The following is a 13,226-nucleotide window of genomic DNA, read 5'->3' on the forward strand; positions in this document are numbered from 1 at the left end:
TAAGTTTATAGAATTGGTGGTATTTTTTTTCCAATGCAGAGGAAAATAGAGCCTTTATGTAATATCTTAACCCTAACGGTACAATAATCCTGAAATAGTATAATACAACAAAATGTGGTTGTATCAGTTTTATAGAGAAAGAAGTTGAGATTTCAAGAAATTAAATGACTCACCCAAAGATGTAGGCAAAATTGGGACCCATAGCTTTGTCTCCAATCCAGTACTCTTTTTCTAATTCATAACACTTGGTTTTTCTAAGGCTAGGTATATCACTGAAATACATTATTTGGTATAAGGACAAGTACTTTCATCAAATGAGGCCTGGTTATACTTGCCATCTCTTTTCAGTTAGGTGTTCATGTCTTATCTTCTCTACCCCTTTCAGCAACAACAGGAAGAGACTGCTACTAAGAAACTCCGACTAACAAAACCAAGTAAATCTGCTGCACTCCACATAGATCTTTGTAAAGCTACTTCCCCAGCTGATGCTTTGCAATACCTGCTCCAGTTTGCCAGGAAACCTGTGGAAGCAGAAAGTGTAGAGGGAGTAGTCAGGATTCTCTTGGAACATTATTACAAGGTAAGGAGAGCTTGAGGACCCGTGGGGGTATATATGTATTGTAGTGCACCTGAGGAATGGGTTAATACTACAAAATAAATATGGTATTTATTCAGCAAACATTTACTTAGTGTCTTCCATTTCCTGAACACTGTGATTAGAGAAGTAAAAAGATCTGAACTCTGTCCTCAGAGACTTAGTGTCTGCTAGATGGTTAATGATGAGCTTTATTCATCTGTGAGCACAGTAGGTCCAGAACCGTGACCGTTCCGTAACCAGATTTATCTCTGAATGTTGTCCCCTTAGCACCATCCCCACTGCTACTGCCTTGACTCAGGCCGTCATTGTATTAACGCAATAGCTTTCGCTCATTTGCTTCCCCTCCTTTTTTTTTTTTTAAATAGCTAAGTGGCGTTTTATTTTTCCATGAATCTTAATGAGTAAATAAAACATCAACTGCAGTATGATTAAATGTGAAAGATGAAAGTGACAAAACATGTTTATTACTCAGTTTATGCTGTGAGATATGAAGTAAAAAAAATTAAATTTTCAAATATTTGAATCACAGAGTAATCAGATTTTTAAACTTTATTGAGAACCAGTTTAAACTTATAGAAACAGAGGAGAAAATAGCATAATGAACTCTCAAGTACCCATCCTAGAGATTTAAAGGTTAAATAATATTTTGCTAAACATGATCTATTTAATTGTTTTCCTGAAGTTTTAAAAAGTATTATAGTCTGTTAAAAAGTTTAGTTAATTGTTCTAAAAATAGGACACCTTTTTTTAAATACTCATGTTTAAAAAAATTAGCCATTAATACATTTAATAAAACTTAATTCCTTAATATTGTCTAACAGGGTCAGTATAAGTTGGAACTGACTCCATAGCACAACAACAACAACTACACAATTAACCATTTAAAAATATATAATTCTGTGGCATTTAGTACGTTTATATAAGGGTAAGTCAAAAAGTATTACTGCTGTTTCTTTAGTTTTATTCAAATATTTTTTCTTTTGAGATGAAATTCACACAGTCCTTGTATGGTGCTGTAGGATAAGCATTGCTAACCACAAGGTGCAGTGCAAACCCATCAGCTCCTCAGAAACCCCACACAGCATTGGTATAAGTTGGAACTGACTCCATGATACAACAACAATAATAACAACAAAATTGACCATTTTAAAGTATGCAATTCACTGACATTTAGTACATTTATATGAGGGTAAGTCAAAAAGAACTGCTACTAGGATTCCAATTCATACAAATGAGTTTATTTCAAACAAAATGTGTTTAAACTTGCGTCTGATGAGTACATGGCTACAGATAAATTCTCTCTATGATAAACTTGTCTTCGTCTTGTTTGTTGTTGCTATTAAGTGCCATTGAGTCGATTCCAACCCATAAAGACCCTGTATAGGGTTTCCAATGAGCAGCTGGTGAGCTTGAACTGCTGACCTTGCAGGTTAAAAAAAAAAAAAAAAAAGATTCAATCAAAATTATAGAAAAGACTGGATTTACTGGTCAGAAAGAGACTGGAGGAACCCAAGACTGTGACCCTTGGCTACCCTTTAGACCTATACTGGAACTTACCCTGGTGACTCAATTTTCAGCCAAGCAGTGATGGTGGTGGTTGCCACTGAGTTGATTCCGACTCAGAGCGACCCTGTATAGGCCTTCCAAGGCTATAAATATTTATGTGAACAGAAAGCCTCATCTCTATCCTGTGAACTAGCTGGTAGATATGAACTACTGACCTTGTAGTTAGCAGCCCAGCTTGTAATGTACTATGCTATCAGGACTCCTTTTGGTAGATAGATCTATAAGGGGAACAAAAACATTAGTAAGGTATGCTCACCATGGGATGATCAGCCATTCAAGATCAAAGGGCAACATTTACCTAAGGACAAAGTTCAGAAGGGTTGGGAAGGAGGCTGGAATGGAAATAAGAACCATAGGGAGGAAGTGAGTAGCTGTTGTTACTTGGAGGGTGTTGCAGTCATTGAGATGAAATAGATTATGATTTATTCAATGTAAAACAGATGATCTGCTCTGTAAACCTTTACTGAGCTCACAATAAAAAGTTAAAAAAAAAAAGTCTATTTAAAACAGTTACTTTTGAGGGTTCTTTTGGGCCAGTTACATTCAACACAGAGTGGTCAACTCAGAAGGTTATAGTGACTGCGTTTTTAGATTCCCAAGAAGCAGCTTTCTTAGATTTTTCTCCAAGGACACAGGATGATCATGGGAGCTTATTTTGAAGAAATTTTAAGAAAATTGAAAACTGTATTGGTGAGGAAAAGGCCAGGAAAGTTGCCCTGAGGAATTCTTTTCTCATGAAAATGTACCTGCTCATTTGAGGGTAACAAGGGGTGTCCTACAAGAATTTCATCAGGAAACCTTATCCCATCCAACCTCTAGCCCTGATCTTGCACCTTCAGATACCTTTTTGTTCCCAAAACTTAAAGAACATTGAAAAGAAACATAATTTGAGTTCCTTGAGAATGCTAAAACTTTGGTATGATGTGGAGTAAATCCAAGCATGCAGAATTCTTTGGGAAGGGTTAGAGAGATGGAAACACCGTCTTCAGAAGTGTATAGACCTAACTGGAAAATATATCAAGGAACAATAGCTCCACATTTTGATATTTCTGTTTAAGAAAGGTTTCTATTTTATAGCAATACTTTTTAAATTATCTTCATAGTGTTAAGCAATCACCACCTTTATAAAGCTTCAAAAACATTTTTATCATCCCCCCAAAATCACTTACCCATGAAGCAGTCACTTCCCATTTTCTCCTCCACTAGTCCCTGGTACAACCACCAGTCTGTTTTCTGTTTTTGTGATTTAGCTATTCTGGATGTTTCACATGCAGTATGTGATATTTTGTGATTGACTTCTTTCACTTAGATTCATGTTTTTGAAGTTCCCCCAAGTTGTAGTGTATATCTATACTTTATTAATTTCTCATGGCTAAAAAATTTTGTGCATGTACCACAGTGTGTTTATCCATTCATCTATTGAAGGACATTTGGGTTGTTTCCACTTTTTGGATATTGTGAATAATAGTGCTGTGAACATTCACGTGCAAAAGTTTGAGCATCTATTTCTAATATTTTTGGATATATAACTTCTTGTTGTTGTGAAGTGCCATCAAGTCGGTTCCGACCCATAGTGACCCTGTATATGGTTTCCGAGGAGCAGCTGGTAAGCTTGAACTGCCTACCTTGAAGTTCAAACGGCTTTGCAATCTGGCACATTAACCCATGGCGCCATACCAGGACTCCGGATATATAACTAGATACAGTAAATTCTGTGTAAAGTTTTGAGAAATCTCCATATGCAATGGCTGTACCAGCAGTACATTTTTTCCAATTTCTCCACATCCTTGCCAGCACTTGTTATTTTTCATTTTCTTGGTAATAGCCATCCAAGTGAATGTGCAGTGGTATTTTTTTTGTTTTTTAATTTGCATTTCCTAATGACTAATGACTTTGAGCATCTTTTCCTATACTTACTGGTCCTCGTACATCTTCTTTGGAGAAATGTCTGGTAAAATCCTTTGCCCATTTTTAAATTGCATTTTTGTCTTTTCATGGTTGAGTTGTAGCAGTTGTTTATATATTTTTGTTGCCTCTTTACTTTAAAAACTTCTTTGATATACACATTAACAATTTCAATGAAGTCCAATTTATCAGTTTTATTTATTGCTCATGATTTTGATGTCATATCGAGGAAACCATTGCCAAATCACGCCTATGTGGATTTGCCCCTGTATTTCCTTCTAAAAGTGTTATGGGTTTAGTGTTTATATTAATCATTAATCCATTTTGAGTTAGTTTTTGTACATGGTGTGAGATAGGAGTTCTTGTCCCATCACCATTTGTTGAAGAGGCTGTTTTTTCCCTCACTGAATGGAATTGACACTTTGTCAAAGATGCATTGGCCATAGAAATATGAGTTTATCTCTGGACTCAATTTTATTTAATTGGTCTATTTGTCCTTATGTTGGTATCAAGGAGTCCTGGTGTGGCATTGTAGGGTGAGCACTGGACTGCTAACTGGAAAATCACATCCACCAGCCACTTCTCAGAAATGCTATACAGGGTCAAGTTGAGTTGGAACTCACATGACTGTTCTTAATAACAGCATGCTAGCATCATTGTTTTAGTTACTGTATCTTTGAAGCAAGTATTAAAATCAGGATGTGTGAATCCTATAACATCATTCTTCTTTTTCAAGATTGTTTGACTATTTGGGTCAAATGCAGTATGTTATTTGATTTCTTGACTATTGCTTCCATGAGTATTGACAGTGGATTTAAACAAAATGAAGTCTTTGACAACTTCAGTCTTTTCACCATTTATCATGTTATTTGTAGGCTCAATAATGAGGACTTTTGTTTTCTTTACATTGATGTGTAACTCATGTAAAAGGCTGTGGTCTTTGACCTTCATCAGTAAGTATTTAAGTCCTCTTTGCTTTCAGCAAGCAAGGTTGTATCCATTGCATATTTAAGGTTGTTAACGAGTCTTCCTCCAAACTTGTTCTTCTGTATATAATCCATGCCCTTCTTTATATAGTCCACCTTCTTGTATTATGTGCTCAGCATACAGTTTGAATAAGTGTGGTGTAAGAATACAACCGTGTACTTCACAACATATCAATAAAATGAAAATCCAAGAAGAACATGGAAGTTTTAAAACCGTGAAGAACTGGCAAGAAAAAGCACAAAAAACATGAACTCAGCACAGAAAGGCATGCAGAACAAAGATACCAGCAGCACCACAAAAATAACAAATATAATGACAGCAGTTAATTCATACTATCAGTACCGACTCAACAGCACTTAACAACAGCAACAGCAACAACAGTAATTACACTATCAGTGGATTAAATACACCAGTCATTCAGACAGAATGGATAAGAAAACAAGATCCTTCAATATGCTCTCTGCACAAAATACACCTTACACACAAAGACAAAAACAGATTAAAAGTTAAAAGATGGGAAAAACATACCAAGCTAATTGCAATTAAAAATGGAGTAATAATACTGATCTCTGATAAAATAAACTTTAAGGCAAAAACCAGCATAAGAGATAAAGAAGCACATTATCTCATGACTGAAAGGGTCAACTGAATAAGATGACATAGCCGTAATAAATATCTACACTCTCAGTGAAAGAGTCCCAAAAAATATAAAGCAAACCCTAGTAGAATTAAAGAAAGAAATAGAAAAATCTACAATAATAGTGGGAGAATTTAATACACCACTTTCAAAAAAGGATAGAACAACCAGCCACAAACTCAACAAAGACACAGGAACTAAACACTATAATCAACCAACTTGACCTCATAGATGTGTATAGAGCATTCAACCCAACAATAGCACAATACACATTCTTTTCCAGTGCATATGGAACATTGTCCATAATAGACCTTGCATTAGACCACAAAACAAGCCTCCATAAATTTACAAACATCAAAATACTACAAAGCATCTTCTCAGACCACAGTGCTATCAGATTAGAAATCAACAATAGGAAGACCAAGGAAATCAAATCCATGGAAACTGAATTACACTTCACTTAAAAGCTACTGGGTAGTAAAATAAAGGTGAATTTACAAAATTGCTAGAAACAAATGAGGATGAAAACACAACATACCAAAATCTTTGGGACAAAGCAGAAGCAGTGTTGAGAGGATAATTTAGCACAATAAATGCACACATTTAAAAAGAAGAAAGAATAAAAATCAACACATTAACACAGCATCTCCAACAATTAGAAACAGACCACCAAAGTAAACCTATAGTCACCAGAAGAAAAGAAATAATAAAGATTAGAGCAGAAACAAACAAGATAGAAAACAGAAACACTATAGAAAGAATCAACAGGACAAGAAGCTGGTTCTTCAACGGATTAAGAAAAAAGCGAGAAGACACAAATAACACACATAAGAAACCACAGGGGTGATATCACAGCAGAACCAATGGAAGTAAAAAGAATAATAACAGAATAACTATGTAGAGTTGAAGTCCAACAAATTTGAAAATCTGGAGGAGATGGGTACAGCTTTAGAAAAACATGACCTACCTAAACTTACAGAGTAGGGCAGAAAGCTTGAACAGACCTGTAACAAAAGAAGAAATTGATCAGGTCATCAAAGAACTCCCACCCAAAAGTCCAGGTCCAGATGGCTTCACTGGTGAGTTTTACCAGACATTCAAGGAAGAGCTGTCACTAATTCTACTCGAATTATTTCAGAATATAGAAAAAGATGGAAATTTTCCTAATACGTTTTATGAAGCAAGCATAATTCTCATACCAAAACCAGGGAAGGACATCCCTAAGAATGAAAATTATTGACCAATATCCCTCATGAACATAGATGCAACAATTCTTAGCAAAATCCTAGCCAACAGAGTTCAACAACACATCAGGAAAATAATACATCATGACTAAGTAGGATTCATATCAGGGACGCAAGAATGGTTCAATATTAGAAGAACATCAGTGTAATCCACCATATAAATAAAAAAAATAAAATAAAAGAACCACATGATCATATTGATTGATGCAGAAAAGGCATATATAACACAATCCAACATCTGTTCCTGGTAAAAACACTCACTAGTGTAGGAATTATAAAGGGAAATTCCTCAACGTAATTAAGAGCATGTATCCAAAACCAACAGCCAACATCACTCTAAATGGAGAGAAACTGAAAGCTTTCCCTTTGTAAACAGGAACCAGACAAGGATGCCCTTTATCACAACTCGTATTCAATATTGTGTTGGAAGTCTTAGAGTGATCAGGCAAGATAAGGAAATTAAAGGCATCCAAATTGGCGACGAAGTAAAACTTTATTTGCAGATGACATGATCCTATACATAGAAAACCCCCAAAGACTTAGCAAAAAAAACCTACTAGAACTCACTGGAAGATTCAGCAAAGTGGCAGGGTACAAAATCTACATTAAAAAAGCAGTTGGATTCCTGTAGGATTAGCTCTGGACTGCAAACCACAGGGTTGACAGTTCAAACTCACAAGCTGCTCTTCAGAAACCCTATCAGGGTCCTTATGAGTCAGAACTGACTTGACAGCACTACTTAATAATAGAGTTTGCTGGTGGTGGCTGAGTACCCATCGAGTTGGTTCTGTCTCCTAGTGACTCAGCATTTCTCAAGCTGAAAGAACTGAAGATAACATTCAAGCCTTGACTTGCAATACTGAAGCATTTTTTGGGGCCAAATATTGAATTGATGCAGAAAACATCAAAAGAAGAGGGAAAGTATATACACGTGGAATAGAAATGGAAATGTTTCAACAAACTGATGCAGCACTGGAGGCACTCACTCATCTAAACCAAGAAATTTGGAAGACAGCTATCTGGCCAATTGATTGGAAGAGATCCGTATTTGTGCCCATTCCAATGGAATGTGGAAATCATCGAGCAATGTCATTGGTATCACATGCAAGTAAAATTTTACCCAAGATAATTAAAAAATGGCTGCAACAGTAATTGACAGGGAACTGCCAGATGAGGATGTGAAACGAGGGATATCATTGGCTGATATCAGATAGATCTTGGCTGGAAACATTGAATACCAGAAAAATGTTTACCTGTACTTTATTGACTATGTGAAGACTCAACTGTGTGGATCTTGACATACTATGGACAATATTGCAGAGAATGAGTATTCTAGAACACCTAATTTTGCTTGTGAGGAACCTGTACATAGGCCAAGGGGACACTGCTTGCTGAAAGTGAAGAGGTCTTAAAGTAATTACTGATGAAGATCAAAGACCACAGCCTTCTACATGGGATGCACCTCAGTGTAAAGGAATCAAAAATCCTCACCACTTGATCAATAAATAACATCCTGATAAATGGAGAAAAGATTGAAGTTGTCAAAAACAACTTTGTTGAATCTACCACCAACACTCATGGAAGCAGCTGTTAAGAAATCAGACAGTGTATTTCATTAGGCAAATCTGCTGTATAAGACCTCTTAAAAGGGTTCAAGAGCAAAGATATCAATTTGAGGACTAAGGTCTGCCTGACCCAAACCTTAGTATTTTTCAGTAGCTTCATATGTATGTGAATTTTGGACAGTGAATAAGGAAGACTGTAGAAGAATTGATGCATTTGAGTTAAGGTGTTGGAGAAGAATATTAAAAGTACCACAAACTGCCCTAAGAACAAACAAATCTGTGTTGGAAGAATCACAAACAGAATGTTCCTTAGAAACCAGGATGGCCAGATTTTGTCTTTCATACTTCAGACATATTCTCAGGAAGGACCAGTCCTTGGAGAAACACATTGTGCTTGGTAAAATGGAGAGTCAGCAAAACAGAGGGAGACCCCCAATGAAATAGACTGGCACACTGGCTGTAGCAGTGGGCTCAAGCAAAGCAGCAATTGTGAGGATGGTCCAGGCCCAGGAGGTGTTTTGTTTGTTGTATATAGGGTAGCTATGAGTCAGAATGGACTCAATGGCACCTAACAACAACAATAAGACTACAGTATAGGTTGCATCTCAATGTAAAGAATATAAAAATTCTCATAATAAATAACATCATGATCAATGGATAAAAGATTGAAGTTGTCAATGATTTCAGTTTGCTTGTTTTCATAATCAGCACTCATGGAAGCAGCAGTCAAGAAAAAAGATGATATATTACTGTAGGCAAATCTACCACATAAGAACTTTTAAAAGTGTTCAAAAGGGAAAAAAAGAGTAATCTGATACAATTTGATGAATATGACCTACACCACACCTAAGGTTGTAGTAGCTCAAAAGAGGGAACAAATCTTTCTAGTAAGGGTCATTCCCACCCCCGCCATACATAGAGTAGACAGGGATGGGCAACTTGGACATTGGCTACCCAAAATGGGGGGGCTGCAGAGGCAAGAAGTAACTGGCTTACAAGCTTTCAAGAGGGAGCCTTAATCCAGAGGGCGCAGAGGAAGGTAGAATCTCCATGGAGTAGTATCCAATCTGTCTGGGCAGGGCTGATGAAAGGAGATGGGGATAGGTCTCTTGTGTTACAATAGTGAATAATTGTTATCAGGACTGACTGTGAGGGTTGGAAATGTAAAGGTAAACATTTTGTAGCAAAAGGAGGGGATTGATTGATTTTGCAGTCTAGGAGCAGAGGTCCTTGGGGACCATCAAGGGAGAAGAGCGGAGTGCGGGACCCTACCCAGAGAAACACTGGCACCAGAGATGGAGGCAGAGATGATGACGTGGAGAGATAGAGCGGCTGAGAACTCTAGACCCAGAGAGGGAGAGGGTCTGTGTGCTGACGACCGGGGGCAGGCTTGCTGGGTATACTCTTTGGTTGGTTGATGATGCATGGAGGGGATTGTAACCATGGAAATGAAGTGATATACGATAGGATGAATGTAAAGCTACTGTTCTCCCATGTAAACTATCAACATAATTCGCAATAATACCTTAAAAAAAAAAAAAAGTTCAAAAGCAGAAAAAATATCAGTAAGGTGCATCTGACCCAAGCTGTGGTGTTTTCAGTAGCTTCATATTTATATGAAAGTTGAACAATGAATAAGAAGTCGTTGGACAGTGAGTAGAAGAATTGATGCATTTGGATTCTGGTGAAGAATAATACTTAAAGTACCATAGATTGCCTGAAGAACAAGTAAATTTGTCTTGGAAGAATTACAGTCAGAATTTTCCTTAGAAGCCAGGACTTTCTCTCTCATATTTCAGGTATGTTTTCAGGAGGGACAAGTTCCTGGAGAAGGTCATTGAAAAAGAGGAAGACCCACCAACAAGGTGGATTGTCACAGTTGCAGTGACAATTGGTTCAAGCATAACAATTGTGGTTGTGCAGGACTGGGCAGTGTTTAGTTCTGTTGTCCATAGGGTCATTATGAGTCAGAACCTACGTGATGGCATTTAACAGCAACAACAACATTCTACCCTTAATCCTTTTATTGGTTTATCACATTAAATTGTATTATGGGAATAGTTACATCTCAGTTGAGTTACATCTCAACTGAGAATCCTGGCCCAGTCAAGTAGACACAAAATCTTAACCAGCACACTGATGGTAGGGGTTCTGTGCCATGGAGTTTGTTCCAACTCATAGTGATCCTGTATTGCGTTTCCAAGGCTGTTAATTCTTTATGGGACCAGAAAGCCTCATCTTTCTCCCACAGAACAGCTGGTAGTTTCAAACTGCTGACCGTCAGATTAGCGGTCCAATTCGTAACCACTACGCTACCAGCATACTGTTGTTGTTAGGTGCTATTGAGTCAGTACCAACTCTTAGTGACTTCATGCACAGCAGAACAAAACACTGCCCGATCTTGGGTTAACCTTGCTACTGTTGCCACACTTGAGTCCATCGATGCTGCCACTTGGCCGATCCAGCTCACTGGGGGGTGGTCTTCCTCTTTTTCTTTGTCCCTCCACCTTACCAAATATATCGTTCTCCAGCGACTGGTCCCTCCTGACAATAGGTCCAAAGTATGAGAGATGAAGTTTGGCCATCCTGGCTTCCAAGGAGCGCTCTGGCTGCACTTCTTCCAAAACGCATCTATTGTTCTTTTGGCAGCCCATGGCGCTTTCAATATTCTCCTCCAACACCATAACTCAAAAGCATCAATTCTTCTACGGTCTTCCTTATTCACTGTCCAGGTTTCGCATGCATATGAGGTTATTGAAAATACCATGGCTTGGGTCAGGTGCACCTTAGTCTTCAAGCTGACATCTCTGCTCTTCAACACTTTAAAAAGGTCTTGGGCAGCAGATTTGCCTCATGCAATACGTCATCTGATTTCTTGACTGCTGCTTCCATGAGCGTTGATAGTTGATCCAAGAAGAATGAAGTCCTTGACAACTTCAGTCTTTTCTCCATTGATAAGAATGTTGTTTATTGGTCCAGTGGTGAGGATTTTTGTTTTCTTTACATTGAGATGTAATCCATACTGAAGGCTGTGCTCTTTGATCTTCATCAGTAAATGTTTTAAGTCCTCTTCACTTTCACCAAGCAAGGTTGTATCATCTACATATCGCAGGTTGTTAATGAGTCTTCCTCCAATCCTGATGCACGTTTATCTTCATATAACCCAGCTTCTCGGATGATCTGCTCAGCATACAGGTTGAATAAGTATGGTGAAAGAATACAACCCTGTCGCACACCTTTCTTAATTTTAAACCATTCAGTGTTCCCATGTTCTTTTCTAACAACTGCCTCTTGGTCCAGGTACAGATTCCTCATGAGCACAATGAAGTGTTCCGGAATAACTCATACTTTGCAATGTTGTCCATAGTTTATCATGATCCACACAATCGAAAGCCTTTGCATAGTCAATAAAGCAAAGGTACACATCTTTCTGATATTCTCTGCTTTCAGCCAAGATCCATCGGACATCAGCAATGATATCCCTCGTTCCACAGCCTCTTCTGAATCCGGCTTGAATTTCTGAAAGTTCTCTGTCAATGTATGATTGTAGCTGTTTCTGTATTACCTTTAGTAAAACTTTACTCGCATGGTGATAGTCCTTGTTTAATTTTCTCTGATTGTCTTGAAGACATGTTTTTACACTTGATTTATTTGAAGCAACATCTATACATTGCATTTGGTTGATAGTTTGTCTCTTTAAGTATCTCACCTCATGCTATTATTTTTTTTTTTAAACTTTTTGTTATGTACGCAATAAAATTTCCCATATTCTGGGTCTGGCTGATTGCATCCTTTTCTTTATTGTGTTTTTTTATATGCACATTATGGTACTCCTGTGAGTTAGACAGCTCAACTTTTATACTCTAGACATGAGTTAATGGATACTTAGAGGAAGAAAGACCCTAATATTTGCCTATTTATTAGGTACCAAATTCTTTGCCTGTTATATTCTTCTCAGCAGCCCTGGGAGGTTGGTATTATTCTAATTTCACAGATAAGGCTCAGAGAGGTTAATTATAGTTAGCCTGTTGAAGGTGTAGAACTATTGCTTAATACATCTGGATTTTACACCTAGGTTTGGCTAATTTCTTTCTGCTGTACCTTACAGCTCAAGGTTAATTTTTCTATTAAATGGCTTTGCCAAGGTTATGTACATAACCTTGTGTCATCGGCCCCCATAGCTGTTGTTCCTTCCCCTGCATCAGGCCTCCTTACTGTGTCCTGTCACCTCCTTACAAAATGTAAATGATAGATGGGGAATTGCTCATCTTTGGACTGCACTTTATCCTTCGAGCATACATTTAAATAATTTAGTCTTTGTTATAAAAATGTTCTTACTCTAATCTTGTTGTTCTTGTTGTTAAGTGTTATCGAGTTGATTCTGACCCATAGCAATCTTGTATAGGGTTTTGTTTTGTTTTAAAAAAGTCATTTATTTTTTATTCTTATTGAGAATATACACAGTAAAACACACAAATTCAACAGTTTTTACATGTACCCTTAGTGCCATTGATTACATACTTTGAATTATGCAACCAACAGTTATAATTTCTTTTTTTCTTAAATGATTTATTGTGAATTATGTGATAGTTTACATGGGAGAACATTAGTTTTACATTCATTCTATAGTATATCGTCTCATTGCCATGGTTACAATCCCCTCCATGCAATCCTTCCCCCGTGCCCCCCAGGTCTTCAGCACACAGTCGCTCTCCCTCTCTGGG

General features: G+C 37.4%; 1 protein-coding gene across 1 annotated transcript in view; it reads left to right on the forward strand.

Annotated features, from left to right (window-relative positions):
* Positions 1-13,226, forward strand: part of INTS4 (integrator complex subunit 4) — a 169,032-nt gene that overhangs the window by 5,249 nt on the left and 150,557 nt on the right. The window contains exon 2 of the mRNA XM_006864991.1: positions 386-580. Coding sequence (XP_006865053.1) covers positions 386-580 — 195 coding nt within the window. The remainder of the gene's footprint in view (positions 1-385; positions 581-13,226) is intronic.

The sequence above is a fragment of the Chrysochloris asiatica genome, unplaced genomic scaffold (genome assembly GCF_000296735.1).
Source record: "Chrysochloris asiatica unplaced genomic scaffold, ChrAsi1.0 scaffold00074, whole genome shotgun sequence".
NCBI lineage: Eukaryota > Metazoa > Chordata > Mammalia > Afrosoricida > Chrysochloridae > Chrysochloris > Chrysochloris asiatica.